A 24519-nucleotide genomic window follows, 5' to 3' on the forward strand; every position below is an offset into this window, starting at 1 on the left:
AATTTGATGGCAGAATTCACAGTATCAGTTACTCCTAATCATATTCACCATATCATTTCGCTCCGTTCAAGGTCGAATGTTTCCCTCGGGGATAATCGGAACTCTTGCGAAATATCGATCAGTCAAATCATTGAGGAACGCATTTCCCATAGTGTTGTGTTTTGACTAGAACGAGGCGCTGCGCCAAAGACTGACTGATTGAGCGAAATTGGACAAGCCCAAATGGTCCAGATACGGAAGCTAGGAACGTCAACTCCACAATCAGAAACTGGATTCTCCAAACACGAACAGATAACCACGTGACTGACGCGCTGGACGTGTTAATTGGGAATACAACTGATGGTGAGCGGGATTAATCCTGTATAGCAAACAATTTTCAGGATTCCTAATCTCCAGCATGAGGCTTACCTGCTTCTCAGACTATACTGGATAGCTCGAAACTGCCCGCTTCGAAGAACCTGCGCCAAAATGGCACGCAGCTTGGATCAACTTCCACCGGAAATTTTGATGACAATATTGGACAAGATGCATATATTAGAGCTCTCGACCGTAATCCGGGTCAACCGACGGTTTTTCAATCTCAGCATTCCACGCATCTGGCAGGCGCAGAATGAGTTCTATCTCGCCAGAGTCCCAAAGGATCGGCGCAGGGTGTACATTCCTCTGATCCAGCAACTTGACCTGGACGGATCCCCCAAAGACCTTTACGAGGAGTTTAAAGACTCAGTGTTCCATAATGTAAAAGAGCTCTCGGTCACGTTGGAGGAGGATTACGAGCCTGTCGCCGACTGCCGGTATCTGACACACTTCATCAACCCTGGTCTTCAACTGCTGCACTTGGACGGGAGCATTTCGGCCGACTTCCTTCTTGACGTGCAAAACCGATGTCCTAAGCTGCGGAGGGTCAGTCTCTGGCGCTGCGGTCCTGGCGTCGCGCCGACCGTTTTGCTCACGTTTTTGAGGGGTCTCCCCTATTTGGAGAGCCTGCGCCTCAATGAACTGGAGGATCACATGATGGCAGATTCCAAAGTCATTGAGTTTCTAGCTGCGTCTTCAACGCTCGAGCAGTTGACTTTGGAACAAATTACCTCCGAGTTGTTATGGGATGCGCTGTCAGTTGAATCACCCTTTCCACAGTTAAACAGATTAGACATTGAGATCAGCCAAGACGCAGTCCCGTCGATGGCCAAGCTTTTCGGCTCTGTCTTTCAGCTCAGCGTGACGCTGAGATCAACAGAGGACTGGGATACACGGGAAACAGAAGTCAGCATACGACCTTTTTCAAAACTGGCGGAACTGCGAATCCTCGAGATCTCTTTCCATGGCGATATTGTCATTGTACCGGAAGACCTCGTATCTCTGAGGAGTCTCAGCAATCTGACGAGTTTAAGACTACATGGATTACGCAAGCCTCGCTGGGGAGCCTCTGAGTTCGGTGATGATGACTTTCACCGTCTGGTTAGTGGCCTACCGGATCTGGACACCCTGTCCCTTGAGGCCTTGCCTAGTACAGTCACATCAGCTTCCCTGGCAGCGTTAGCGAAATGCTGTCCACGACTCGAATCCTGTTTTCTCGGTGGGGAGTTTTATGTACTAGACCTCCAGGATTACAAAGCGCCTTTGTTTCCAAGGCTTGGGTCGCTCCTTGTTAAATGCTTCGTAGATCTCGATGAGCATGTTGGTGATCCTGTCGAACTGATTGAAAGGCGGGCGCACGAGCATGCCCAGCTGCTCGAAAAACACTTCCCCAAGGCAAACATCCACGATTTGCAAGGTAGTTGGTCTTTTAACCAGGCGTCATTCAGTGCTAAGGTGATACGGTTATTAAGACCCAAAAATGAGCGTGATTTTGGACCTGGTTCTTGACCTTTAGACACTTGCATCCTGTACCCGGATGACCCATTTGTATCTCTTTTATTAGCGACTCTATTAGATTCTGTTCATAGATGCCGAGTGCGTTAGCATCGGGAATATAACCTCTCTTCAAGAGTATCAGGATGCCTCCATATTCCGACTATTGCCCAGTAATAAATAAAGGGAACAGCAACTGTGCATATGGTATATACAAAGTTTTTGCCATACATACTCAAAGTAAGATAATCGACTGAATCCGCCCCGAATCCAAAGAAAGGCATGACCGACATGACAAAAAGGAAATCTTGGTGTCCAATTGCAATTGGCTGGTATCCATCTATCGATAACGACGTCGCTATACAACACGAAAAACGAAATATATACAGTGAACGGAGGCTGGCCAAAAACGAAGGGGGCCGGCGAAGTATTATGAGAGGAATCAATTATAAACAGCGATCGTGTTCTTTTTGCGTCGAACCGTCAGTTTTACTGACAGAGGTGGTAATTGGAAGCGTCCCCATCCTGTTGCTGTTAGCATTGCATGACACGATAGGATTGCCAGTAACTTTTGCAAGTGACTTACTGTGGATTTTGGGGCGGGTAGCGAAGGGTTTAATTTCGTATTTGAGGAGCATCTCGGCGATGAGGAGTTTGAAGATGTGTGCGAAGAGCCAGCGGCCGGGACATTGTCGGCGGCCGTGGCCAAAGACTAGGTATGTGTCACTGGTGTTGGTCATGAGGTTCTGCCGTCTTTCCTCGGGAGTGGCGTTTTCTTTGTAGAAGCGATAGGGGTTGTATTCGTTGGGGTTAGGGTAGAGGTCGCTGTCGCGGTGGACGGCGTACTGGGGGATACCGATTTTGGTCCCGTAGGGGAGATAAACACCATTGGGGAGGATGGCGCCTTCTGGTGCGACGACCTGGGGTATCGGATTAGCGCGTCTCAGAGCATGAAGATGAATTCAAGAATACCTTTCGTGTAGGCGAGACGGCATTGACGCCGTTGAAGCGCAGAGACTCTTTGATGGCACTTTCTAACAGACTGGCTCGTTCCAAGTCAGCGGCAGACCATGAGCCGTCCGAGGTGGCCGCAATCTGCTCGACTTCCGCTTGCAGCATATCCATGAACTCTTCTTCAGTGGGATAACTGAGGATGTCGAGAAGGGCGCTCGTGGCGGAGATACCGCTGGTATGTACACCGGGGAAGTTGATCATGAAGATTCGGTAGGCCAGCCACATGGTCTCGAGTTCCACAGGCCACTTGCTGCGCAGGCCAGCTTGGATGAGCAAGTCGAGAAGGCTCCCCTGGACGATGTCAGACACATCAAATGACGTCAGCTCTAAAGGGACGTACGTTTTTCCTGAGGCTTTCTTGCAGGGACGCCGAGTTATAGGCGTCTTTCTGCTCCTTGATCTTGGCCTCGATGATAGGCTTCATACGGGCGTGGAACACTCGCTCTTGCCATCTGTTCACGAGTCCTACGATGGGACCGATAATGCTGTTTGCAGTTAGAAGGAAATCGTATCAACGTTGAGGCGCAGGACATACGGGTGAAGGAATGAAGGAAAGGCCTTGATGACGTTGGCCCCAAAGACAATGGCATTGGAGCAGTTGGTCATGGCGTTGAGGAGGCTGGTATCATGGCTCCTGCCTGGCCCGATGGCCAGCACATTGACCATCCGAGCCGCGGCCTTCTCCATAAAAGAGTACAGGGGCACCTCGACCCAGTTGTCCGTGTCCTCGCCCCAGATATCCGAGAGGCAGGATCGCGCCTCCTCGGCGAGGGACTCGGCGACGGCTTTGGATTTCAGGGTGTCGGTCAGGTCCTTGCTGACCAACTTGACGAAGAACTCATATCTCTCGGCGAAAGCAAGCGGCCAACTGGTGTACTTGAGCTGGAAGAAATCGCTAATGTGAGCCTTGAAGCTATATTCGGATTCCTTGGCGAAGAGAACGGCGTTGGTGTGCTCTTTGGGAAGAATGACTTCATCGCCCTCATTGACACTAGGCATCACAAAGGGTTCTTGATTCTTGGAGTACTGCAGGCAACGAGGTCAGCAGTCCACCCCAACTTCCGTATACATCATGCGCCATAGCACGGCATGGAAAATAGAAAACCCACCTGTTCATATCCCTCTTGGATGAAGCCGATAGGGTTGACGCCGAGGAGGCGCTCAGCAGCGCGGCCAAGGAAACCCTTCTTACTCAGGACCCATGGGATGTCCTTGGGCACAGGCGAGGTCTCAAAGAGCTTGACAATGAAACACAGGAGCATGCACAGCACACCTGTGGTGGACACGGTGGAGGCGTTGATGTCGAGCAGCATGGTTGCTGTCACATATCCGGAATAGGAAATAAAAGATAGCTGGGGGGGGGGTGGAAGATCTGTGAATGAATGTCGATCCCTGTCAAGGATGATCGTCCGCGGTTGGACGTGGGTCGTGGAAGGGCTCAAATACCCCGAGTAAACTTCATCACCATCGTGGAGAGATCGGATATCTGGTAGAATTTCGTGGACTTGGGTACAAACAACAAAAGAACGACAGTCGAAGCGAAAGGAAGGAGTGAATGGATGCTATGATGGAAGGGGTGCGAGAAAGAGTAATTCATTGCCAGGAGGAGTAGATATGGTTCCTAGTTAGTGCCGTTAATTGATTAGATTTTATTCGGCAACGCTTGGATATGGCCTTGGCCCGGCTGTTGCGGACGAAACGATCCCAAGAGCCCGGAGAGTATCTCGACGGGCAGGCCAATCGGGGCCAGAGGTGTCGTCGTCAAGCTGGGTCCGTGAGTGATTAAATGGTTCGAGACAGGTCTACGTAACAATTATTAGATCGAGTCCGGTTCGGAAACAAGCGATGCCATCCTCCAGGAACGCCACGTTACATGGCAGGCGACAACCTTAAGAGTTTTAGGTACGGCTTGAGAGCTGTGCCCGTGGAACCAAACGGCCCATGACTGCGCAGTATCTTTCTTGCAGTAGGTGGCTTGTGGGATGTTCAATCGATGCGTTGTCGGAGAATTATTGTTTCGTGTGCAGATAGATTGTCGATGAAGCAAGAACATTCGATAAAGACACCCCAGCTAGGGATCGACTACATGAACGGGATTAATATCCAGGCGCTGCAGAAAAATGGGTTGTGCAGAATGGAGAACCGGGCAGATAGGGGAAGGGGATCCCTGTTAGTGATTACGGAGTACAGGGGGGAAGAAAGTTAAGCATCCTGCATTATATGAAAAGGGTTTAGGGCCACTACTTTTCATTTCCACCTGTCCGTTTAGAGCACCATTACAGTTCTGACCTGGCTCATAGTGTCCACTATTGTGTCCCGTTTGGCCCAACTTTTAGCGAGAACTCGTTTGGAGCTCCACTCGGGCTCGTCCAGAAAGCCAATCATGTCATTCTGCAGGGAAATGTGGCCAATCAACCGACCTGCTGGGATTCCAAAGTTTTGGCCACGGCCTCAAAAACGAGTCAAGCGATACGACAGGCTGAGAAGACGTCTGAGAAGAATGCCACAATGGCACATGCTGAGAACGGAGGACTCGTCCCAAAATAGGCTGAGACTCTATACGCACTGATACGCAGTTTAGTCTTGAAGTGGTACGTCTAATAAATTCGAAGGTCGTCTGTGACTACAGACACTAAACAAGGCCACGCGAGGGTGGGCTGAGAAAATCTCCGACCTGTCGATGACACTGGGATTTTTCAAAGATTGATCAGCATGAAAGATGCGATTGTACAATTATCATGTTGATTGGATGATCCTCATCTTTGGCACGACCCTGATGCACAGCATTCGATAGTAGTCGCAGTCTGGCAGCGGTTACTGGCTAGACTGACAAACTGACAGTCCTGGCAATTGACAGACGGAGAGAAAAAGAGTTAGCTCAATCGATGACTAATTTGAAAGCACGATTGACTCAGTTGGCCGCAGCGAACTCGTATCAGTCAAGCCACCGTCCTAGGCTTGGAGTGAGAGAATACCTATCCAACTACTTCTTCAGACGGAGAACTTCCGCATGTACGTACAGTGTCAGTGCTCAACCAGATGGTCTGATTTCACAAGCAGCAGAGGTCATGACTCGTGAGCTTCTCGTGGTCCTCCCGTAGAGAGTCGGTTAGGACCAAGGATGTGTGAAGGAACATATGGATCCAGACTCGCGCCCTCCTCCCGCTCGCATTATTAAGTTTGGAGTTGAAACAGGAGTTTGTGACTGGTCATTGATGCATGTACAAAGCAAAATCCCTCATGGCAGGCAGGTCTTCGTATGTGTCTGGTACAGGCTTACTGTCCTTGGCTATCCATCTGGCCAGGAGTTTTCGTTCAGTCTAACACATATAAAATCAATAGTCTCCTTCACTACTTCTTCGACGACAGAGGGTAAAGTCTTACCTTGCCTGAAGGAGCGTCATAAACCGAGCTACTCCGTACCTATTTTTGCTAGGATTCTGAATCCGGACGGCTCGTTGGCCAATCAGCGCCCCTTCTCTAGCCAAGAGCTTTATAATCCGCATTGGGCTTAGTGTCCTGCCTGCATTCACCGTATAGCCAATCATATCCAACTCAGACCTCTTGTCCCCAAAAATTCGCACCCAGAATACAAGGACGCCAGCGATAGACCGCATCAACCCCCTATATACTCAGCTAGGAAGTTGGTCGTTGCGACCTCGCACCTTGCCAAGTTAACCCTCCTAATTGATTAAGTAGTAACAGTGCCTTTTGTGGGTCCCTTGGCAGTATGCACATACTGCTACTCCCTTCTATCTTGGTCAACCCAACCCCCCTTCCATAGTGGGTTTGCCTTATTCCTGTCCCTTTGAGAGATCACACCTACCAAATCAGATGCCTGCTCGTCGCAGGCCTAGTCCACTCAATCTGATTCCTGGCCCAGGCGCGAAATGGAAGCTATTTCACTTTCAGGAGATGATTTGCATCCTTGCAATCTGATCAACTATTGTTGCATTTTCATGCCACTGCAGGCCCTGGTCCACGCGATGCTTTTGTTGGCCTGTTCTCCCCCAGTAGTTGCCTTTCCACTCTGCAGGCTCTTTCGCTCTTGATATTTCATCTCTCCTTCTTAGTTGTAAGGCATGATCATCTTTAAGGTGGCTGTGGTGCCGGTTGAAAAGGCAGGCCGGGCTGTTTCAGGCCATTAGCCATTGGCACCCATCTTGCTATGCCCGTTCAGAGGCTACTCCGAAGGTCACCGCTCCAATGCTCTCAATGTAGTGAGCTAGAGATGGAGGTATGTTGATGTCTTCATGTCCTACTAACTTTGGTCCGATCATGGCTACTTACCACTCCGGCGCTCTAGTGCTCAAAGACTCGCCCTCAGTGCGACGGATGCAGGCGTCATCGCCTATCCTGTCGTTACGGTAACTCGGTTCCCTCGAAACCACGCCGACCACACTCCGGTGTTCGGGCCTCCAGAGCGACCCCGTCCAAAGCGAAAGCTTCCTCTTCTTCCGACGACTCGTCCTCGTCGTCGTCCTCGTCCTCGTACTCCTCACCTTCCCCTCCCGCCCAACAGTATCCTCCTGCCGCCAGCCCCTCCACATCCCATTCCCCCGAGTCCAACATCTCCGAGGTCGAACAGGACGACAAGAGCAAGGTCTTGGAGGCTGAGGCTGGCAAACCATCCGAGGACCTGAACCCCGAGGATCAATGCCTACTAGATAACTGGTGCAACTCTACGCAGCAATCCCTCGCCCACAGCAAAAGCAGGGACCATCCATGGCAGGCCATTATCCGGCGCGAGACGTCCAAACACCCTGCCTTGAGGCATAGCACGCTGGCTCTGTCCGCCATTGAACTCGCATCTACCAGTGAGGCTGGTACTCCGCAGCGCGAGCGTCACTTGCAGGCGGCCAGAAATCATTACACGCAAGCCACGGAGAAGCTACCGAACATCCTAGAAACCCCTACAGCATCCGGGCCCAATGCAGCATTCTCCACTGCAAGCATTCTGTTTATGTGCGACCTTGCGTCCTCTGCGCTGGCCGGAGAGGGCTCCAAGTCGGTTCTCCCGTCGCTCGACAACCAGACACCCACCTCTCAAACGGAGAGTCCTGACCCCTCGCCTTCATCCTCTCCTTCCCTGCAGAAGCTCCTCGACCTCTTCGACACCATTAGAGCATTACTCCCCAGCCCCGAGACCCTAAACAAAGTCGAAAACGGCGCCATGAAAGACCTTTTTACCCACGGAGATCCATACCACCAACTGCCCAGCACCTACACCCTCACCATCCTCTCCATGAAGAACCTAAACGCTGTCAGCGCGAAAAAGGACCCCTTGCACGAGACGGCCGTCTACAACGACACCATCGCAAACCTGGACAACTCGCTCGAAATGCTCACCAAAGGCGGCGATCCGACGACGATCGCCCTGCGCTGGATGTTCCGCATCCCCGCCCGCTACTTGGATCTCGTCCGAGAGGAGCAACCCCTGGCACTCATAATCTTCGCCCATTACTGCGCGGTGTTGCACCACCTCCGCGACCGGTGGTGGATGGGTGACTTGGGGGCTCGGTTGTTGAAGGAGATCTGTCGACTTCTGGGCCCGGAGCGGATGGGCTCGATTTTATGGGCCACGGATATCGTAGGCATCCAAACATAATTATTTAGGCATTTGCGGTGGCGGGTCAATTTCTGTCCTCCTTATTAGCGATATGGTTTTGCGACATGATTTATTCGCGTATCTAGAGGAGATTCATCAGTCGGTTGTCGATGATACCCAGTAACAATGATCAGAATGTCATCTTTACATCATTTTGTCTTCCTTTGGTAAACTGTGCTAGGCAATTAATAATTTGCGTCGCATATGCAGCTGTATCCTTTGCAAGAGAATATTGCTTTTATCTGGCTGAAAAGGACACAAGGACAGACTTCAGCGGTGGAGTATTCCACATATGTCAACGTTTAAGTAGTCTAGAAACTCCGATCCCGCGTGAGCGGTCTGCTTTGAAAGGACGTAAAATGAACAAAGCATAGGCTTTCTTATGCAGAAGGGAGTCTTAAGTGGTCATAGTGTGGTCACTATGACATTGTGATCTATAGACAGTTTCCTTGCAATGGTGTGATAGAGACCATGGCTGACTTGGTATGGTAAATATATATCACTCTCCGTTTCACTCATGATTACTTTATTCATGTTCCTTTTAAAAATCACCTACACAACGCTTTCATGAATCATGATAGTTCCAGTATCACATTTTCTGATTGGCAATAGAATTAACCAGACTAGCCTGGTGTGGATTATGCAGCTCCGTATGCTCTATCTGTGCTTGATTTGGTGAGCAGAACAAAAGCCTTCAGAGTGAACTAAGTTTCTTTTGATAATGCTCATGATCTGCTGGACTCTGTAAACCTATCATCAGTTATTAACAGAAAGTCGGGTATGACTGTTGTATCAAACATTCCCATCCCCTGGCAAAGAAGTCGGAATCAAATTTGGTTGGCAAGAAAGTCTTCTGATCAAAGCACATTATTCCTCACAGTTTCTATGACTCTCCCGGGCGAAGACGCAAGAGTAGGCGACTTTTAATGTCAGACCTAAAGACATGAACTGAAAAGAAATTACATTGCCATGGCAAGCAATGGGCAACATGGCGACATACCAGACAGGCTATCACGGTCAGTGCAGTAGCCAGTATAACCGCCAACCCATATGGAGAGTCCAACCGCACCTGATAGATTGATAGAATGTACGCTGTTAAGGTAAGACTCTGGCACTCCTATGAACGAGGGAGTACTCATGAAACAAATACAGGGACGGCACAAGTCCAAAGCCTGATTCTACAGGACTTGCAGTAATGGACAGCGGGCGATACTGAAGTCGATTCATGGTGCTTTATGACTGAGCGTGGAGGGCATTTTGAATCTTTCATGCTCAGGGAGTCCATGGGACGTTGGTATAGCTAGATCACCCTTGTCAAACTCTGCATCGCTGCTGACTTGTTCGTCGAGCCATCCTCAAGACTGGTCTTGTCTCATGGAAGGAGTCCTCGATTGTCGGAGACGAAAGCACTGTCTTCAGTAAGATACTCATTACCTTCTGAATGGTAAGTAAATATGGCCCTTTGCTGCCAGACAGGATCTCTGCGACTAATAAGCTAAGAACCAGCCATGTATGAAATGATGCTGAAGCTTTTCACTAATTACGGAAGCAAGCTAGATGTGAGAAGTTGCTGAGATACAAATGAGAAGCGCGAACCATCCTTCATCCTGTCTCTCATTATCCCTACCTGAAATTTATTTCATAAGGCACGGCTCTCTTTATCAGTCACTCAACGTTCCTGCATCAATATTTCCTAGGTGTTGATGCAATTCTTTGGCCGTCAAGCTCCCCGTCTATCCCATCCTTCTAATCTACTCATATTTACTCCAGATCTTTTCCTACTGAGCACTATCCCAGTACATTGCACTAGTCTCATGCCTGAGATTGCTCCATCCTCGTAGACCTTACATCTACATTTAAAGGCTGATAGCATCATCAAGACTCCACCATACATCCATCTTCCGCCACCATAGCTGGGCCTGCTACATAAGCTTGCTACAGCAGTTCCCAATCTCTCAATTCTAACTTCTCATCACCCATCTCATTGCTCCTTCCCAGCCAGCAATCAATATGAACCTCCTTGATCTACCCACTGAAGTGGTCGTCATGATCACCAAAGCCCTCAACAAGGCATCAGATATAAACAACTTCGTCCGAACGAGTCGCACCGCCTACATTCTCCTCAACCATGTCCTCTACAAGTTCGATGTTCAGAGAAGAGGTGGAAAAGCCTTGGTGTGGGCTGCACAGAAGAACAACCAACAGACCTTCAAGAACTCACTGCAGGCGGGCATTAAATCACTGAATAATTGGTTTCAAAGACCTCTTATCATTGTGTCACGCTCGGGCTACACAGACATGGTGCGATTGTTATTGGACGAAGGTGTTGATCCGGACACAATATTTTATCAAGGCTCTCGAATGGCAACGACTGCTTTATACATAGCAGCTAGCCATGGCCATGGTGCTATTGTCGAGCTCCTGATTGAAAAGGGTGCGAACGTCAATCTTGAGAATTCTCCTCGGCAGCCGTTGGTGAACGCTGTGACCAATAATAGAAAAGCTGTGGTCAGGCTTTTACTCGAGAAAGGCGCAAATCCTAACGCCCGGCGACATGATAATATGACGGCACTTTGCATTGCAGTGATGAAGGGATCTACGGAGATTATCAAGATGCTACTGAACAAGGGTGCGCTTACAGAACTGGGCGGTTCCTGGACCGGTACTCCACTTCAAGCAKCAATAAGGAAAAACCACTTCAGAATTACCCAGATCTTACTAGAAAAAGGAGCAGATGTGGAATTCGGGGACAATCGTGATCCCGCCCCGCTGTTAATGGCCGTGAACTCCGGCTATGAGCGATTGCTGGGTCTGCTTTTGAAACATGGGGCGAACCCGAACCCTCAGAATTCCTACCCTCTGCATGGTGCCATATCTGACAACAACATAGCCATGGTCCGGCTGCTTCTCGCCCATGGTGCCGACGTCAACCGCAAAACTTCAGAGGGCCAAACCCCTTTGCTCTATGCTATGCTCCACAGGAAAGTCGAGATTGTCGACTTCCTGTTGCTCTATGATGTCGACCCAGTTGCTGAAAGTCACTGCGGCTTGGGCACCCTTGTGGGTAGCTTATCGACAGAAAAGGGGACATTGGGCAGAGATTCTATGGCAAAAGCGTATGGAACGCGAGTCATCGCGCTCATAGTCCACATTTGACTTTCTCCTGCTATTGAGACTGATTGTTCTATGGACAAGAACGACAAGGTAGACGGACGATTCTCCGTGGACTGGAACAAGGATTTCAACTGTCACATTTGCAGTTTTCTCTTTGAACTTCTTTGGGACATCCCTTCATGATATGCTTGTTGTTAGTCTGGTGGAAAGGGAGATTGGTGGATTCTCTCCACGGCTGAGAACTCCCTGTGCAGTCGGAAAGAAATTCAGTCATTTCATTGCTAATCTACTACCGATTCGTTTGTAGTTCAAAGCACGCTGACTATTAGCTGAATCAAATGCATATCTCACTTGGATAAGAGTTCTCCAAAATTGAAGTAGTTGGTTCCGCATTGATAGTTTGTAGTCCGGTAGACTGAAAATTTGGAGTTGGATGCAAACAATGCGGGGTTTATATAACGGCATCTTGACTCCATTTGACGAATTCCTCTTTTGACCGAATGAGATCCTTAGTCTGATAGTCGTACATAGCAGTCCTTCATGGCACCATGTTCTGTTGAAAAGCACGCCATACCGAAGGTTTGTCCGCAATCGAACAACAATCTTGAGAGATAAATACGCCCATGTTCTTTCCCTCCACCTAGCCATGGAATCCAAGTTCAAGATCATCCAGAAAGAGATAATCTGATTGAACTCCCAGGCATGGCACAACCAAACGTCCCAGCCACAGACCCCGCAGTGTACGACGCCTACAAGGAGAAATGGGCTGCTCTCCCTAACTCCGCAGACGCATGGCTTGCACGAGCGCGCGAAGTGGCTGAAGTTCTTGGCCAAGATGCAGCTCAAAGAGATCAAGACAACAAGTCTCCTCGCGCAGAGGTCGCGTTACTGAAACATTCCGGCCTGTTGAAGCTTCTCGGGCCGAAGAGGTATGGCGGCGGAGAACAGCCATGGAATGTGGGCTACAAGGCGATCCGAGAAGTTGCCAAGGGAGACGGGTGCGTATCAATAATCAACATGCGGAAAGTGGCTAAGTGTGTTTCAGGTCCATTGGCATGCTTCTCGGATATCATCTCCTCTGGTCGACAACCGCCAATGTAGTCGGAACGGCCGAACAAGCCGACCGTCTGCAGGAGCTGATCATCACGAACAACCTTTTCGTCGGGGGAGCAGTTAACCCTCGGGACAATGACTTGAAGATAACGGCTGAGGGTGACTCGATCGTCTTCAATGGATCCAAGCACTTCAACACAGGAGGAGTGGTTTCCGACCTTACGGTCCTTGAAGGCGTGCTGGATGGAACTCAGGACCATATATTTGCTATTGTGGAGACTAGTCAACCAGGCATCCAATTCGCCCACAACTGGCAGAATATTGGTCTGCGGTTGACAGAATCTGGAAGTGTTAAGATCGAGAATGTGCGTGCATCATGGAACGATGCATTGGGATGGGACGCAACAAGCAAAAGACCACTCGCAGAGGTTCTCACCATTCCCTTTGCCTCTTTGTTTCTACCTACGTAAGTGCTGCATGACTGCTTCTGCATTGTATGTACTGACTGTATTAGGATCCAACTGGTCTTCAGCAACTTCTACCTCGGAATCGCCATCGGCGCCCTCGAGTTCGCAGCCAAGTATACTACCACGTCCACACGCCCCTGGCCCTACGGCGGGGATAACAAGGAGGCAGCTACGGATGAGTTCTACATCCTCGAACGGTACGGGAATTTCTTTGCGCACCTGCGTGCTGCAGAAGCACTGGCCGACAGAGCAGGCGATCAACTTTCAGCGCTGTACGATCGTCATTCGGGCGATCGGTCCAAGGTGACAGCCGAGGAACGAGGCGAAGTGGCTGAATGGATCGCAAGTGCGAAGGTGGTCACTACGGATGTCGGACTTCGAGTCACGTCCGGCATATTCGAGGTGACTGGCGCGCGAGCGACGTCGCTGAAGGTGGGGCTGGACAGGTTCTGGAGGGATATTAGGACGCACACCTTGCATGACCCCGTGGCGTACAAGAACCGAGAGCTCGGCAGATATGTACTACTGCATGAGTACCCGGAGCCTACATGGTATACTTAGCTCCAGCTTTGATTCAAGCAATAATCGCTGGCTGAATATAGATCTATGCTAGTCTGAAAGTCTCAACCCTGGACGCACCCGATGAGGATCTGACCATTTCGACCTGCTTTCCCTGCAAGATCAGATCATGATGAAGATATGTATCGCCGATGAGTAGCCACTCTCTTCCCCATGGTCGTAAAATAAACGGCAAACTCCCCCCAAATAGTACGACTACTTGGTCCCCTGGCTGCATCATTTGCGGACCAAGTCCGACAAGCCCTGATCTCGTTCGATACATCCGTCTATTCCGCGAATAGAGCCAAAGCGGATGCGTATATGCATTCCCATCACCAGGGAGATCCGCTGATTGCCCCTCTGGTACTAGATCGGGGTAGGATAATCCCTGTGCGGGGGGATGTGCTTGCAGCCACGCCAAAATATTACTCTTTACCTGCCGTGTCAAGGCGTCCCAAGCTTCAAGTCTTGAGTCCTTCCAGGAGACTTGCTGGTTGATGAACATGCCAATCACCCCCAGCATGCCGCCACCGATCGTCTGCAAGAAAGCAATATCTAGAGCCTCGCTTGTCCCGGTGTACTGGAAGCCTGGGCGCGGAAACAACGGAAAGTTGAAGAGCTGAGACCATATCGCTTCTATTGGCGGCTTTTCCGTGTATTTGTAGTGAATAAGGTCGCTCACAGCGTCAACTAGATCAACACGATAACCGTCTAGTTGGAGCACATCTGGCTCGACTGATCTGCCTTCGAGGGGAGAATCGTGAAGCTCCGCGAAATACCGATAGTGGCCATGCATTGGAATACCAGCGAGATACAGGCCAGGAGCAAGGAGTGACACTGAGCGTTCTTCATGCAGTTTAGGAACCCAGGATGGCCAATAGTCCTGTAACGGATGTGTGGTATGCTGTACGAGCGACAATATGTCCAGCTTTCGTGGCTGCTGGCGCACGCTGAACCTTGTAAAGTCTCGGTACACTACTTGTACAGGCTTGGAATAGTTCGGCCTTAGGGCAGCAGGCCTGAGGAAGTTGATATCCGGTCCGAGCGAGTTCATCTTCTCAGAGAGCCATATGACCCCGCGCTGAAAGAGCGACAAGGCCCTCGAGTTATGTGCACCTTCGACTTGGGTCAGTGCCAGAACAGGCTGCAATCCTTCGTCCGAGATTCCGAGGAGAGCAAAGATCCGATCGCGGGGATCAGTGCACTTAAAGTTGCGGATTCCTGCGAGTAAATTAAACATGCGGCCAATAGATCCCTCCACGTAGGGCTGTTTTGTCGATACCAAAATTTTCCGTCTGGCGAGGACAAAGGTATTCCAGAAAGACACCGTACCATCTGGATACCCAAGGCCCCGAGCATCCATGATAACCCCGCGAAAGTTACAGACAGAGTTCATCAGCGAGATCAGATCGAAAAAGTCCATTTCGTGCTGTCCGCATTTTGCAATGCACCGTTGCGAGGCAATGACCTCCTGTATACACCAGACGCGCTCAAAGTACTGCTCTGCGAAAAGGCGAGCCAGTGCATCCGTCGCCCATGGCTCTGCGGTGAGCGACTCCAACAGGATGACGTCCGCTTCCTTCTTCATCGTGTAGAATGTCCTCCCATCGGACGCACTTGTTGCGGTTTGATTCATATCCTTCTGCAACTCGGACAATCTTCTCGCGAAATCGAAGGCTTCTTTTGTTTCGGGCATGCCAGGCCCAAGCCATGCAATGACCGCGACTGCATGCTTATACACAAGCCTCATGTAGCCGACCTGACGCTCTCGCTCCCTCAGATCATCCTGGTTAATGCATACCGCATCGACCCAGAGTCTGCGATGAGCATGAGGGAGACGCAGATGGCGAAGCGCGATGTCGAGATTTAGGGTTATGCTGAGTAGGCCATTACCGCAGTAGAGGGGCACAGGCGCCCGTTCACTGCCCCATACATACGACAGGGCTTCAGGAGGCCATAGACAGTGCTCAATATCAACAATGTCGAGAGTACAGTATAGAGGATCGTGCTCTGTGCCAGGATAGAGCGTCAAAACGCGTGTGAATGCGGGGCTCTGACCATGTTCGTCAATGGGTGGTAGGGGTATGTATTGGTACCCGTCCATTGCAGTCAAAATAAGGATGTCCTCAAGAGGGCCAAAGGAAGGATTGAAAGTTTTGATCGCGAGAATGTGGGGTTGAGGCTGTGGAGGCCAAGATCGATCGGCTGATTCAATACGAGAGTGGGCAGAGATCTTTTTACATCCGGCTACCACGATGATTACTTCATTGGTCGAAAGGGATAGTTAACAGGGTCATCTAGCGGCAGTGAACGAGAAGATGAGCAAGGCTCAAATCTCCGTACGGCTTAGGCTCCCGGACAGCTCAAATTAACAACTGCTGTCAAGGAGACTCTAGCAAAGCTGGGCTGCATTCGATCAATGGCTAGCAGCGAGGTACATTTCTCAGACTCGATATACAATACTTGCTTCCCGGATGCAATACGACCGAATATGTTGTGATAGTAGTATTAGGGGGCGGTTGACATATTAGAGACTATATTTGACGGCTTGACGAACAGAAAACATGTCAGATCAGAAATAATATATCAGATGTTCTCTGTCTATTTTTAAGATTAAAACCAGCTCATCTCTTGTCAAAGAGAGCATGGTTACATTTGTCTAATGTGGGCAAGTCACTCATTAGTCACTAACTGTATGTCTCACCCCAGCAAGCGCCTTGGTTAGCCTCTGTAAGCCAGTTTAGCCTATCTTCTCCACGAATAAGAGACAAATGCCACCTAAACGAGTCATGCCAAGGTCTGTTGGATGTGTTAAACAAGGCTGATTTCCTAAAGTTCCCCTGAAGGCTGGATCTGTCCCTCAACGAGACAGACAAGGCTAACCTTCATGACCTTTGCTCCCTTTTCCCTCACTTTCCTCCTTACAAACATGCGAGAAGGCGGTCATCGTCACCATGGAAGTTAATAGCGCCGTTGCTCTTCGGCGACTCTCTCTGAGCGCAGTATCTAGCCCCAGCTACCAATCACGAGAGTATTCCGAGAATGACCTCTCCCCGGACTCTGCCACGTCTCACAACCGGGAGCCGCCGGCATATTCGCGTACACCACCAGCAACCCAGGTGCCTGGACGAGGATACAGTACAACGCTTCATCGCTCGCCATATGTCTTGATGCCCACGCTTCTGTATGCAGCGCTGGCAATCTATGCGTGGACTGCGATTGTCTACCTTTCCTTTCGTCCCATAAGCGCCAAGTCGTGGGGGCCACTTCTAAAAAAACATTATTTCTATCCAGAATCATTGGACTACGTGCCGAATGAAAGAATTTATCGCTCTGCTGTGGTGATCAGAACCCTTATCATCGTTGTCACTCTACCATGGCTTTCAGCTGTATGCGCGAGTGCGGCCGTCATCTATGTGCAGAATCAAAAGACCGCCAACAGTCTGCGAATGCGCCAGGTCACGAACCTGGCGGACCGTCGATGGTTGGATATCGCCCTGTACAAGGCCCTTGTCTCTGGAGGATGGAAGAAGCATGGCAGTACATTCTTGGTTCTTGCCATCGTCCTTCATCTGATTGCCGGCTTGACATATCCCATCCAGTCAATCTTTCTCGAAACAAAGACGATCCGTGTCCCCGACTCCATGGACAGGGTGGCTACCATAGCGGATCTTCCCTTCCTTAGAAACAGTGACGCAGCTGCCTCGCTCGTAGGCAATGACATCTTGACGGCTCGCAGAGCTCTCAGCGACGCGAACTCCATCACCGCCCAGCCGTTTCTGTGGCAAAACACGTCTGGAATTCAATTGCATACCCTGAACGACATTCTGTCCTTGAACGACTCGTTCTATGCTCAGCTTCCGACTGGATTCACCACGGGCGTACTGCGACAGTTTGCGCCTCGCGTGAACTCCACTGCCACGTACGAGAGTATCACTGCCAGCCAATTTCCGTCGAACTGCGACAGTGTCCCTGGGTCCTTTTATTCCAAGTACTATTCCGAGTACATGGGGTACGCTCGCCCTGAAAGCTGGGGGTTCACGGCCTGTATGCCAGCGAACGTGACCAAATCACCATGGCAGAAAACGCGAGATCGTCAGGACTTCTCTGAAACCCTCTATTTGAATTTCACTAGCATAGGGGGATACTTGAGCGACACGCCGATCGACGGCAAGCTGTACCGAATAACGGTCAACACCACCGCCGGATACTTCGAGTTGCCAAACTACATCAATGAAGGCCTGCCTGGCCCACTACTGGAGAAAGATCCCGTTAGCCTATGCGGCGCAGACTGTCGCTACCAGACCTATGATACTCATATGAGCACCCACCGGATCCGTCGCGATAACATTACCACCGTCGACACCCTCGACGCAGCGTCCTGGGACCCCATCTCAGCAGTCAACAAGGGGCCCCTTCTCACGACGGCACTCGCAATGTTTGGTCCAGGTTCTTTCCTCGATACATTCGCTGCAAAACTCTCCGCCATTAACGCCAGCTTCACCACAGCCAACTTCACAGGCGACGTCTGTCTTGACGTCCCTCCACTTCTCAACCTGATCCTGCATGAGCCCTACGGCCTCCCCCGACAATACTGCCTACATGCTCCCGTGTGGTTTCGCTACGAGGGCAGCAATGCCGACAGCCTCATCCAGCTATGGCTTAGCTACTTCCTCAAAGGCGAGGACCGATTCCCCCTGGTCTTTACAGCGGCAGCCTTCCTGTCCAACAAGCAAATGCTCGAGTCCGAGCCTGGTCAGTGGTGGATACACCAGGATCTCGGGGTCGAGATGGACATCCCAACCATTTCTCTCGCAGGGATAATCGTCGGCTCGGTCATGATGGCCTTATACATCATTCCGTTGGTGGGACTCTCATTTTACGCGGATTGTTATCCACGGTGGACCGGGCGGTTAGACTCCTTCGCGATGCTGCGCTTTGGGGCCGCGATTGGCGACAAGCTGCTCCCTTTGCGGGTGGCCCGGACACCAGATCAGATTCCGGTATTGGATGAAATCCCAGGTGTTGTGAGGGATGTGTCTATTCCGAATGGAGATGAGATTCTTCCAATGGGCACTTTGGGGCTCGGGGATGGACGGCCGTTGCAGAGACTTCGTCGGTATGAGGCTTTTAAGGAAAGTGACGAGCTTTTGACGCACGCAGAGTGCAGGACGATGCAATCGAGAATTAACGATAATCCGATAGAAGGGTAGTCATTGCGAAGGAAGTGCTTTTATCTTGGAATATAACTGTATATGTACATACATGTGTGGGATATGTCCAACAGGCTGTTCTAATTGAGTTCCAGCCTTACACGCTTGTTAGTGGATGGACGATATTCGACCATGAAAACCACATCATCCAGTCCTTCAGAGCTCGGATCCGATAAAAAAATGTAGGATTTGCCTACATTTACTGAATAAGGCATCCCTACGGTGCGAGACATGATTACTCTTCAGCAAATGAGGTTTTTGCCCTTCCTAAATTTACAAGAATAGTTTGATCAAGCCCGGTGTAACTTACCAGTGGTCTTCAATGCCCGGGCCTTTTGTACCCTTACCCATCGTAATGGGGAGGTGTTCTTCCAGGCCAGTCCAGACCAGGAGATCAACCTGGCCATCAAGACAAATGCCGCTTTTCACGGGTGAGCCTTGCCCTTGAAGATTTCCTGCATAAATGTTCAGACACCCCGCTGATCGCCAGTAGATTGCCGTCACTCCGTCAAGCTGATCAAGTCTCCTAATTATGGAGAAAGAACGGTTAAATGTCATGCTGACAATGGCTGGGAGGCAGTGCATATTTCTCCTCACCCTTCATACTGCGATCTTATGGTCCACAATATGGTCGATCAATTGTTCACACTACTCTACCTGGACACATCGTTCACTAGCTTTGTCCTTCCATCAAATGTCCAGACTAAGCTATTCACTTTAGGCTCGCCCTTCAATGAATGGCTATACAACTCTATACTGTAATATCGCGCAGGGCCAGTACGATCTCCACGAATACTATATAGATGATATCATATAGTATGCACACGGAGGGAACGCTGGGTCCTGTGACCTTTTTGCTTCCTAAACCAGTTGACAGAATTGCCCTCTTCGACTCTTCAGCACGACTAAATGACGAAATGATAAGGACTGGATGACCAACCGCTATGGAATTCGTGATTACAGACGACTTCGGACCCCTCGGCGCTAGCGTTTCGGGCAATTAAATGCAAGTACCGACGCATTGCAGGGCAGCTAGGAGCTAAGGTGCATCAAGATCAGCCTTTCTCCGACATCGCCGCCCTAAGAAGAGGAGCCTTTCTGTTGCTTATATATAGAATGATACGAGATCGCACAAGTTTAATGTCAAAGTTACATGTGTGCCGATTTTTCATTGTTCATCATGGATGTCAAGCTCGCACTACTCATAACTGTCCTTTCAGCACCATTATCTGTCTTCTTGTACAGACAGATCCGTGCGTCGCTCGAGGACATCCAACACACGCCAGAAGAACGTACCTTTACTCCTGCGCGAACTGGACCGGCTGTGCCAGGAGGACAAACATTCCCTAAAGCAGTGTACCCCATCGATGCCTTCCCGGGAAGCAGGCAATTCAAAACTGTATATGGAACAATCCATGTATTCGAATGGGGCCCTGAGGATGGGGAAAAGGTGTTGCTGGTGCACGGCCTTGGTACACCCTGTATAGCGTTGGGTGATATGGCTAAAGAGTTGGTTCGCAAAGGCTACAGAGTCATGCTGTTTGGTAAATTGTATCTGTTCTTGACCCTTTGACTGTGACTGACGTCGACGTCGACTTGTAGATCTGTTTGGTCGGGGCTACTCCGATGCGCCGAATGACCTCGTCTTTGATGCAAGACTCTACACCACCCAAATTTTCCTGGTGCTGTCTTCCTCCCCGCTACCCTGGACTGGAACTTCTGCCTTCCACATTGTTGGCTTTTCCCTCGGTGGCTCGATCGCCGTGGCTTTCGCCGCCTACCATGCGACTATGCTCCGCTCCGTAACTCTGGTTTGTCCTGGAGGCCTCATCCGCACGTCGCACATGAAGCCATTCGACAAAATTCTATACTCTACTGCTAGGGTTATACCTGAGTGGCTACGTCTCAGACTATTTCGGGAGAGTTTACAGCCCAGCAACGGCGCGGCCTGTGCTGATGTTCCTGGGGAAAAGGAGGACGAGGACGACTTAGCTTTTGATGATGTGCCTATTGCGCAGGATCGGCCCCAAGTCACGGTCGGAGATGTGATCCGATGGCAGCTAGGAGCCAATGCTGGTTTTGTGCGGTCTTACCTGAGTACACTCCGCAGTGCTCTAGTCTATAGACGACATGACCGGACGTGGAGAGTCTTGGCTGACGAGCTGGCCAGAAGACGAGTGACAAACGCTCTACCGGGTTTGCCAGGCGGAAAGGTCTGCCTTATAGTGGCTGAGAAGGACGTTATTGTTGTGGGAGACGAGTGTGCCTCAGATGCGTCGGAGATACTTGGGATAGAAGCCGTGGAGACTCACGTCCTGAGTGGAGGGCACGAGATTGCCCTCTCGAGAGCAAGGGACGTGATTTCAATAGCGGTGGGGTTCTGGAATAGACCATGACGAAGTATGATGATAGATATAGAATAAGACTTCCACAGACAAGTTGGGCGTAATATGAATTTCGTGTGTCTATCTAATATCAAAGCAATTCATATCACTGCAGACTCAAATGCTTCGCTGCCTCCTCGACTATCTTGGTTCGATCTTCATCTCGAGCCTCAAGCTTGCAACCAAACTTCAAAGGTCTCGGAGCTGGCACTGGTTCATACTGTAATTTCTCCCGAAGTTCCTTACCGTTCTCATCAGTCGGCCATTTGATATTCAGTGTCCACCCCAGCTTTGCAAACATTATGACTAGGGTCCTTTCTGCAAAGTCGACGCCTGGACATGCTCGCCTACCATATCCAAATGCTGGAAAGCCTTGGCAATTAGGATACGTGGTCAGTGGTTCCTTGTAGGTAGGGTAACCAGGCTCAAGCCAGCGGGCAGGATTGAAAAGTTTGCCGTCTGGATAGATGTCTTTGTCCATAAGGATAGACCTGGTAGGGTTAATAACTATTATTGCAGGCATTCAGTGACTCACGCGAATATTGCATTGAATACAGTGCCCTTCTCGAAAAAGTAGCCCTCATAAATGTCGTCCGCTTGCAAGCAATGGCCAATGCCCATTTCTGCCACAATACTTCTGTATCGGACGGTCTCTTTCACAATAGCTCTCACAGTGGGCAGGTTCGGAATGTCCGTATATCTCGGCATTCGATCCTTGCCGACGACTCTGTCAACCTCCTCTTGGAGCTTTTTCTGCCACTCAGGAAACTCCATCATGAGAAATAAGAAGGTGAGTAGATTGTTGTGGGGAGAGCGAGTCCCCCCGTCAATCATGGCCTGAAACGTGTGGACGGACTCCTCCTCAGTGACACTGTACTGGTCTCGGTTTAGGAGAAACTGTTTATAGATGCACTCTGTCGCTGAGCCATCCTTGACAAGCTTCTCAATCTTGCGTCTGAAAGCCCACATCTCGCCCACATACTCTTTCCTGAGCCTCTCCATAGTTCTCAAGCTTGGCAGAAGCCACATAGGCAGCTTCCTGAGCACCGGGAACACATTGCTAGGGAAGCAGTCAGGACGAAACGAGTTCATGAGTTCTGCTGTGAAGGTTTCATTATGGTGGATGAATGGGTCAGATGGACTGCGGACTGAGAAGCCGAGCAACGAGCTCGTCAATACCGAGTAGGAGTATCTCAAGAACTCTCCATGGAATGAGTCCGGTGACTGTAGCAATGCGTTTACAGTGAATGTTGCTTCATCGTCCATAAGACTCTGGTATTTGTTGATGGATGTGATGTTGATAGCGCTCTGTATCATGCTTCTCTGGCGACGCCATCCATCTGTAATGGTCAATCCTTTACTCATAATTCCGAAAGCAAGCCCTAGGCAAGCTGCTCACCGTCTTTAGGCCTGAACCCAGGATTCTTTTTCATCGAAATGTATTCCACGGCATGGGGTGCTCCACGATCAGAATACTTGACTCCCCGCCTGACAAACAGCTCTCTTGCATCCTTCTCTTCGGTAAGAATTACTTGCTTGTCGCCCATGGCGCTGAACTGAGTGATGGGCCCATATTGCTCCGCCCACTTCTTGAAGATGCCGATAATCCCATTAATGTCAACGGCAGCCAGCGCTGGTGCGCTTCCGAGAAACGGCCATCCTTCGTTCTTATTAGGCAGTGATTGAGTTTGGATTGACTTGATGCATACCTTTTGGCCCGGGTGGTACCTTGGCGCCCTGTCTACGTTGCCGGCTTGACCAGATCCCAGCAACATACTGCAAAGTAAAGGCCACCAAGGCTAGCCATGACAAGTGGTATAAGGAAATCATTATGTGCACGTTTGACTATCCTTGGTAGGGCTCAAGAAGATGTCGCAAAGTAGCTCTTCAGCTTTGATTGTCGACTCCACAAGGTATCATGAAACTGTCTACCAGATAGTTGGATCATCGCCGTGCCTCACATTTCAGCATGCAATAGGTTAGCTGAGTCAACAATTCACAATACATTGCCCCACAAGAGGACGAACAAAACATCCAGGTCTCGCTGCACTCGCGGATCACTAGCTCGGGAATGACCGTTCGGCGTAAGCATTCAATTCGGTATGATATCCACATACGGCAATTCCGCCGTTCGGCCAGGCGATACAGATATGCACCCTGTTCGCATTTCGGTACAGGATAACGTAACAGGCCTAAATGTGCCACTGGGAAGAATGACAACAATGTGGAAACAATGCACCAAAAGTTGCTTGCTTATGTACGGGATCTGCCCTATCGAGATTAAGGTGTAGTTAACTAGTCTTGCCCGCCTTTCATCACCTTGTATTGATCATTACACACCAAAGCAGTATCAGCAAGAGATAAGATCAAAATGGATAATTTCATGGAGATGACCAAGAACCTCGGGCACCAGCCCGAGCTGCTACGCCTGAGAGCGCTGGATGCCACTTATGAAGATGCCTTGGAGGGTAAACTGGTGGTGGCCCCCATTGATATGAACGAGCCGGGCAAGAAGATTCTGGACTCTGGTACCGCAGATGGTAAGCTACAAAACGCAACCCTAAAAATTCTTCTAATGGCGTTGACACTGTTGAAAGGCACCTGGCTTCGCAATGTACGGAGCAAGCAATCAGCCGAGCATGACTACTATGGTAGCGATGTTGAAGGCGAGCTGTTCCCAGAGAATCCAGATGGCATTACCTACTTTGCCCATTCCTTCAAGGACCCATGGCCCCAGCAGTACTTGGGATTTTTCGACCTCGTCCACATCCGAGGCAGCCTGGCGGGCTCCGCTCCGGAGGGACCGGCCCCTGTGATTAAGAACCTGACTACTCTGTTGAAGCCTGGTGGCTGGGTTCAGCTCATGGAAATGAATGGCTTCAGTCCTCCACCAAATGGCCCTGCCATGACAGACTTTGCTAAGATGGCCTCGGAGATGTTTACCGGCATCGGTGTCGGTGACTTCGCCAACAACAACAAGTCCATGTTGGAAGAAGCCGGCTTGAAGAATGTACAGGAGAAGCGCGTTATCGTCAACCTGGGCAAGAAAGCAAAGCCAGAGTTGCACCAGCACAGTATTCATGGAGTTACTGGACCCATTGTGCCGCTGACTAGCGTGGCCAAGTCCGTGCCATCTTCGTTTACCAATGAGCAGCTTGACGCGCTTCCGGGGCGGGTTAAGGAAGAGCTGGAGACAGAAGGGGGTCAAGTTGAGATGATTATTGCCTTTGGCCAGAAGGCTTGAGATTTGCCAGTAT

The 24519-nt window shown here is 50.2% G+C and overlaps 10 protein-coding genes across 10 annotated transcripts; 7 read left to right on the top strand and 3 right to left on the bottom strand.

Moving 5' to 3' along the window:
- Positions 1-468: 468 nt before the first annotated feature.
- Positions 469-1866, top strand: Asppvi_010055 (uncharacterized protein; the record flags this gene model as incomplete). Its single annotated transcript, XM_043305901.1, has 1 exon — positions 469-1866. One exon carries the CDS (start codon positions 469-471, stop codon positions 1864-1866), a length of 1398 nt encoding a protein of 465 aa, XP_043161836.1.
- A 427-nt stretch (positions 1867-2293) lies between these two features.
- Asppvi_010056 (cytochrome P450) lies at positions 2294-4178 on the bottom strand (the record flags this gene model as incomplete). Its single annotated transcript, XM_043305902.1, has 6 exons — positions 2294-2376; positions 2438-2771; positions 2824-3156; positions 3206-3350; positions 3401-3891; positions 3975-4178. The coding sequence occupies 6 exons, from the start codon at positions 4176-4178 to the stop codon at positions 2294-2296; spliced, it is 1590 nt and encodes a 529-aa protein (XP_043161837.1).
- Positions 4179-7033: 2855 nt separating this feature from the next.
- Positions 7034-8473, top strand: Asppvi_010057 (uncharacterized protein; the record flags this gene model as incomplete). The annotated part of the gene is made up of 2 exons (XM_043305903.1): positions 7034-7102; positions 7172-8473. 2 exons carry the CDS (start codon positions 7034-7036, stop codon positions 8471-8473), a joined length of 1371 nt encoding a protein of 456 aa, XP_043161838.1.
- A 2010-nt stretch (positions 8474-10483) lies between these two features.
- On the top strand, positions 10484-11629 carry Asppvi_010058 (ankyrin repeat domain-containing protein; the record flags this gene model as incomplete). Its single annotated transcript, XM_043305904.1, has 1 exon — positions 10484-11629. One exon carries the CDS (start codon positions 10484-10486, stop codon positions 11627-11629), a length of 1146 nt encoding a protein of 381 aa, XP_043161839.1.
- A 660-nt stretch (positions 11630-12289) lies between these two features.
- Asppvi_010059 (thermophilic desulfurizing enzyme family protein) lies at positions 12290-13668 on the top strand (the record flags this gene model as incomplete). The annotated part of the gene is made up of 3 exons (XM_043305905.1): positions 12290-12585; positions 12633-13106; positions 13155-13668. The coding sequence occupies 3 exons, from the start codon at positions 12290-12292 to the stop codon at positions 13666-13668; spliced, it is 1284 nt and encodes a 427-aa protein (XP_043161840.1).
- Positions 13669-13711: 43 nt separating this feature from the next.
- Positions 13712-15769, bottom strand: Asppvi_010060 (HET domain-containing protein; the record flags this gene model as incomplete). Its single annotated transcript, XM_043305906.1, has 1 exon — positions 13712-15769. The coding sequence occupies one exon, from the start codon at positions 15767-15769 to the stop codon at positions 13712-13714; it is 2058 nt and encodes a 685-aa protein (XP_043161841.1).
- An 850-nt stretch (positions 15770-16619) lies between these two features.
- Asppvi_010061 (uncharacterized protein) lies at positions 16620-18878 on the top strand (the record flags this gene model as incomplete). Its single annotated transcript, XM_043305907.1, has 1 exon — positions 16620-18878. The coding sequence occupies one exon, from the start codon at positions 16620-16622 to the stop codon at positions 18876-18878; it is 2259 nt and encodes a 752-aa protein (XP_043161842.1).
- Positions 18879-20058: 1180 nt separating this feature from the next.
- Asppvi_010062 (alpha/beta hydrolase) lies at positions 20059-21274 on the top strand (the record flags this gene model as incomplete). The annotated part of the gene is made up of 2 exons (XM_043305908.1): positions 20059-20422; positions 20481-21274. 2 exons carry the CDS (start codon positions 20059-20061, stop codon positions 21272-21274), a joined length of 1158 nt encoding a protein of 385 aa, XP_043161843.1.
- Positions 21275-21368: 94 nt separating this feature from the next.
- psoD (cytochrome P450 monooxygenase psoD) lies at positions 21369-23092 on the bottom strand (the record flags this gene model as incomplete). Its single annotated transcript, XM_043305909.1, has 4 exons — positions 21369-21753; positions 21798-22602; positions 22662-22922; positions 22972-23092. 4 exons carry the CDS (start codon positions 23090-23092, stop codon positions 21369-21371), a joined length of 1572 nt encoding a protein of 523 aa, XP_043161844.1.
- Positions 23093-23633: 541 nt separating this feature from the next.
- Positions 23634-24506, top strand: psoC (methyltransferase psoC; the record flags this gene model as incomplete). Its single annotated transcript, XM_043305910.1, has 2 exons — positions 23634-23802; positions 23860-24506. The coding sequence occupies 2 exons, from the start codon at positions 23634-23636 to the stop codon at positions 24504-24506; spliced, it is 816 nt and encodes a 271-aa protein (XP_043161845.1).
- Positions 24507-24519: the final 13 nt, after the last annotated feature.

Source organism: Aspergillus pseudoviridinutans (assembly GCF_018340605.1).
Source record: "Aspergillus pseudoviridinutans IFM 55266 DNA, scaffold_7, whole genome shotgun sequence".
NCBI lineage: Eukaryota > Fungi > Ascomycota > Eurotiomycetes > Eurotiales > Aspergillaceae > Aspergillus > Aspergillus pseudoviridinutans.